The sequence below is a fragment of the Poecilia reticulata genome, linkage group LG3 (genome assembly GCF_000633615.1).
Source record: "Poecilia reticulata strain Guanapo linkage group LG3, Guppy_female_1.0+MT, whole genome shotgun sequence".
NCBI classification, from domain to species: Eukaryota; Metazoa; Chordata; class Actinopteri; order Cyprinodontiformes; family Poeciliidae; genus Poecilia; species Poecilia reticulata.
In genome coordinates this window covers 2,743,302-2,749,198 of record NC_024333.1, presented here as the reverse complement: position 1 = coordinate 2,749,198, position 5,897 = coordinate 2,743,302, and the positions used below count along the sequence as shown (strand labels likewise).

The 5,897-nt window shown below is 40.2% G+C and overlaps 1 protein-coding gene across 6 annotated transcripts in view; it reads left to right on the top strand.

The window, feature by feature from the left end:
- mtss1lb (MTSS I-BAR domain containing 2b) overlaps window positions 1-5,897 on the top strand; it is a 70,815-nt gene that overhangs the window by 15,042 nt on the left and 49,876 nt on the right. For all 6 annotated transcript variants that reach the window (XR_001776461.1, XM_017303983.1, XM_017303984.1 and 3 more), the window contains exons 2-3: window positions 2,531-2,592; window positions 3,504-3,577. Coding sequence is in view for 5 of the 6 variants with exons in the window: in XM_017303983.1 (XP_017159472.1) it covers window positions 2,531-2,592; window positions 3,504-3,577 (136 nt within the window). In the remaining variant the exon portion in view is untranslated. The remainder of the gene's footprint in view (window positions 1-2,530; window positions 2,593-3,503; window positions 3,578-5,897) is intronic.

Here is a 5,897-nt window from a genome sequence, read left to right as displayed (position 1 = left end):
TCTCATTACAGGTTGGCATTTGGCCTGTTCTTTTGGAGTTGGGCAGGTTTTACGTTGTGTTTGGGTTGGAAACTGTCAGTCTGATCTGGTAACCCTGGTGATTTGAAGAGCACTTATTCAACTTTTATATCAATACCTCAGAATATTTTTGACTTTTTTTTTTCCTGATATTTGAAATTTGTACAGTGCTTAAATCAAGCTATTGTTTTTGGGAGACAGGGAAAACTATCGGGACACATTCTGTTATTTGGTTTGGCACATCGTTCAGAACGGATCCCGTTACCGGCTCCAGATAACAGAATGAACTGAGCTTGCAGATTTAAGTCAGAGGGGGGACAGATAAACCCAGAACACTCACACATTACTCGGTCGCCATGCACTGTAGTCGGCTGGAACTGCTAGAAATATGCAAATGAAGTGCAAAGCTGGAAAGACTCACTCTGTGTTATCTCCCAGCCCCACTGCTTAAGCCCCACTGGCTGCTTTAAACACCCTGCAAAGGGAGTGTTGTGGATGAATCTGCATGTGTGTGTGCCTGTGTGTGTGTGGTGTAGATGGTAGGGGGGGGGGGGGGGGTGCCTTCCAGTACAGTACCACAGGGACATACGACTGTGATTTCAGACCAAATTAAGCCACATCAAACACACCAGATCAAAGAGTGTGCAGCCGTTACTGTCTGTACAAAGAGTCTGACATCCAGACCGGAAACCCCACCCCCAACACACATGCACACACATACACACACACACGCGCATGCATAGATACACCTTTCCTTCCTACTGTCTCCACTCAACCTTCACATTTCCAATCATTCCAGTGTTTGACTTGTTTCTGTCTGCAGATCCTCTATATCCCCTACAGACATTTGAACCTCACACTGAACATAAACACCCCTCTCCTCCAAACCCTCTCCCCTCGCACACAATTTGCAAGCACTTAACAAGGTTGCAGGTTAACCTAGAGCAAGTATAATGTAATATGTTCAGGAGCTGAGAGGGAGAGAGGGGGAGGAGGGGGTGGATTAAAGAAGTGAAGGGAGAATGGGGGATGCATCCATTAGAGACACACCTTCAGCTCCAGATTGTGTTAATGATCCGGGAATGTTCTCGTCGAGCCCTTTGATGCCGCTTGGTGCCAGTGGCCGTCGAGCACTTTGTGCGTGYGTGTGTTCGTGGTGTGTGTATGAGTGTGTTTATAGGCATGTGAGAATGCACACGCGTGTGGTAGATGAATTAGATGGCTGCACCCGAAGGAGCGGAGGGGTTTGGGGAGATAAAGGAAGAGGTGAATGAAGGGTGAGAGCTGGGGGTGGGTACAGTGTACCACTGGCATATGTTTTTGTGTGTGCACTTGTGTGTGTGTATGTGTACTTGTATATGCTACATAGAGGACCACTTTCACCATTTTTACCAACAAAGAGAGATCATTCGTGCAAAGTGAGGATCTTTTCTTGAACCTCCTTTATTTTTGAACTTCTGTTGATTTAAAGGTTAAATTTTGGCTAAGGTTAGCAACAGACTAGTAATGGTTATGGAAAATGTCTGGGCATAAATTCAGTTACTAAAGGAATGAAAGTCAATACAGAGTTCTCAGTTTGATGGAAGTACAAGGATTTGTGTGTTTATGTGTGAGTCTGTGGTAATGCTTTTGAGGATCTAAAAACAGGAAATTGAGTAAATGAAGTAGAAAACAAGGCAGATAAGTAGAGCAAGATGCAACAGAATAGAGCGATGAGAAATGATCGTGTTAGCCATTTCTGACTGAATAGAAACACAGACATGTATGTTTTAATTATCTGTTGGAGAAAGGAAGGAAAAGGTCATATTTTAGGAATTTATTTGGAATTACACGTCCAACATCCTGACTTTTCGATGAGTGTTCTTAATGGCTTTATAATTCCTAAATACAAACTACATAATACCAAACACGCATATGGTTTTACAAAGTAAAAGCACTTCCTGTTTGGTTTAGAAATTGATGTTAGCTTATCACTGATGTTAACTCATTATTACTGTTTTCTTCTGCAAATTTAAAATACCGTAATTGAATAAATACAACAACTTGTCAATTCTCGACATAAACAGTAATTCGTGAGAAATTTTTTTGTATGTTGAATTTAATGTTTAAAAAGGTGATTGTTAAATGTTCTTGTGTTGCATTAGGTCAAAGGATAACACAGGATATAATTCTTATCTGAAAACTGCAGTTGTCCAGTTTTGTTTTAAATATGTTTCAGCGCTATAGTGGTACTTTGGGGATGAATGCTTCCAACCAGATCCAGTCAATTGGAAACCTTTTACATAATACACTTGCTTAGAAAGTCCAAAAGAAAATCATCCATTGTAACTGAATGTTTTTATTTTATTATTATTATTATTATTATTATTATTATTATTATTATTATTATTATTATTATTATTATTATTATTACTCTGGCGCCCTCTGTATCTGCAGAGAAAATAAATGTACTGGAACTTTTTAAATAAATGTTTGTCGGTGATAACTCATCTGACTGTGTTTGTGTTGCCAGTGCTCCTATCCTGTGTGGGAAGACTTCAGCGCCAAGGCCACCAAGCTGCATTCCCAGCTCCGGTAAGCTCTGCAGAAACCAAGAGATCCACTCTCTAAATAAAACAATATATACTCACACACAACACCCTGCAAAAGTAGTTATATACATTAAACTTCTTCGCACTTTGTCTGATTACAACCACAAACCTCAGTGTGTTCTGTTTGAATTACAGAACACAGAATTGCAAAGTAGCACATGACTGTAAAGTGAAGAGATGATGCTGACTTTGGAGAAGCTGCAGAAATCTCAAGCTTGGTTGGAAGAGCCTGTCAGTAGCAGGACTGTTAGCTGTGCTCGCAAATCCTGCCTTTGTTACGAATAAAAAATGACTCAAGGTATTCTTGGATAAAAGCCATAAGAAGTACTGATCATGATTTGAGAACGTTTCTCTGGTCAGTAGTTAGGACAGATGGCAAAAAATTGATGGAACTAATTGATGGAGCTATGCTGGTCAGAACAAGCCTATTAAAGTCCAGACCTTAACACAGGTGAACATTTTGTGACTAGACAGTAAAATTAATTGTCAAAAATGTGTCACATCTAATATGACTGAGCTTGAGCTATTGTGAAAGAAGATGTGCAAAGCTGCTAAAGAGTTCATCCCAAAAGCTTTTCTACAAAGTTTTCCTAAAGTATTCATTTGCAAGGCTGAAGACATCACTACTGTACATTGTTTCTCTATGTTTGTCACTAAGACCGCCAATTAAACACCATGAGGTTTATGAAATATGGAAATATAATATGGAATATGGTTGGAATATGGCAAAGCAAGTTGAAGGAGCATGAATACATGTGCAAGACAATGACTAATTGGATAAAGACCTCAATAGATATAAATAGTAAACTTTATCACTACTCTATTAGTCTGATATTTTCTGTATTGATTTTTGATCTGATATAGTTTATAAAAATGTGTTTTTTATCCACATAGAACCACTGTTCTGGCTGCTGTGGCCTTCCTGGATGCCTTTCAGAAAGTGGCAGACATGGCTACCAACACTAGAGGTAGGTCTGTTTGTTAAAGAAGAACACCTATGTGCTCAAAATACTATAACTGTTGGTTTTTTGTCCATTTTTTCCTCCACTTTTGTCATTGCTCTTGGAAGCATGCTTAGTAAACTGGTGAAAGGGTTTCCAGCAGCCCAGAGGAACACGAGGTTATAAAGTTAGAAAGAAAGCTACAGGGCTGGTTAAAGGCACTGAGAAATGATGGGAACAAAGCTGGTTATTCACTGGCTGAAATTCCTCATAAGATGTCTGTAGATAAATCTTGAAATTAGAGAATCTGTGTGTCAGTTAAAAGATTTCTGGTATTTGGGTGTCTTGTTCATAAGTGATGGTGCTGCTTTAGTCTGGTGTTGGTGTTGAGCCAAACAGTGATGCACCCATTCATCTGCCTTCTGACCCTCACTAAGGGTTGTGACATGTAGATCATGGCCTTAAGGACAAATGGCTGAATGGAGGTTCCTCTGTAAACTAGTTGGACTCAGACTTAAGGTTACCCCAAACTTCATCAGAAGCCAAACAGTTGACACATATAAACAGTAAACTTTATCACTACTCTATTAATTTGATATTTCCTGTATTGATTTTTGATTTGATATAATTCATAAAAATTAGTTTTTATCCACATAGAACCACTGTTCTGGCTGCCTCTATTTGACCGTTCATATTCACACACACCTTTAAGTCATGACGTAGATTACCTTGAAGACACCCCTACTAATTCACTGTACATCACACTACCTTGTACCCGCTGGAGTTCCCTCCCTGGATCCTCTACTTTGGTTTTATGAAACAGTGACAGGGACAGCGCCACACCTTTCCACAGACAGCCTCCTCCGTGGACGATAACGTTACAATTCCCCCCCTGGAGTTATTAAATATTTGACAATCTTTGCAGTTATTGAGTGAAGAATCGTACAAGCATACATAACTGCTCACTGCATATGGCAAACACTATTCAAACTGATGATGAGAGACTTTTATTGGAAAACAGAGTGTCTTCAGTCAGAGGCTTCTTCAAATTCACTGTAATACAGACCACTACAGGAGATCTTTCCTGCCAACAGTCATCACCATCTGCAATAACTCTTTCTGGAATTGATGAGTTACAACAACATTTAATTCCCTTTGTGATCAGTAAAATGTTTTTCAACTGAATTGAATTGAAAATCATTCATGTCTCTTGTGGATACAAAAACCTGATATTGGAACAGAAATAGCTAAAGCGAAATATCAACATTGCTGTCCGAGCGCATTTCACAAAACACTAACAAACTTCTGACCAACCAGACAACACTTTGCACAGAGCTTTGTGGAAATAGTTCGACCCGGGGCTGGTGCTGAGTTTGGCAGTCTGCTGCCTCTGTGCAAATAAAATGATACATCTACGTCAAAGACAACCGACTTCAGCACTTGAGATGAAGTATGAGTGAGTCTTTAGAGATAGATTAAGGACTAGAGCTTCTACTCCTCCATGTTGAGAGGAATCAGATGAGGCACCTGACCAGTTGGCCTCATTTGGAGCTGTTTTTACTTATGCCCTGATGGTAGGACACCCTGGGGCAGATCCAAAGCTCACCTGCGGAGCTGTGTTTGCCTTCCAGTCTGGCAATGATGACAGATGATGGTAGATGAGATTACACTCTCCACTGCAGACTTACAGAAGACCTATATCTTGGTGCAAAGACTGAAGGACCAAAGGGTACTCAAAAAGTACTCTGCTCTTTCCCCTCTTCACAGTTGCATCCTCACCTCCTCCATCACTTCTACCTCCACTCCTGGGATGGAAATAGTGTCTGTCATTTTCCCTTTTCCATTACATCTACAGCTATCTCATTTATGTTGTTCACATTCAAGATGATGACAAAAGATATCCTTGGATTGAGGACAGGACTCAATACAGTTCCCAAGAAAACTTGGGAACTGTATTGTTCCTGTATTGGACTGTTGGATAGTGATGATGGAACAACAGGTTGCCATGTTCCCACAATGTTGGGAGCATGAAGTCATCCAAAATCATTTTTGTAATCTTACAGCAACCTTTAGCCACAATAAGTTGCTAAAGTTCAAACTTCAGCCTAACCCTAGCTGAACTTTAAAGGATTCTGCACTTTGCCATTTTAAACTGGTTTAAGTTTTCTTTTGCTGTTGACATGTTTAGTATTCCACCAGGATGCAACACAGGGAAATCCTCCTGCTGTTGTTATTTATTAGGTGCAGATGCGATACAGTGTGTGGGATGAAGATGTGTGTGTGTGTGTGTGCGCGTGTGTGTGTGTGTGTGTGTGTGTGTGTGTGTGTGTGTGTGTGTGTGTGTGTG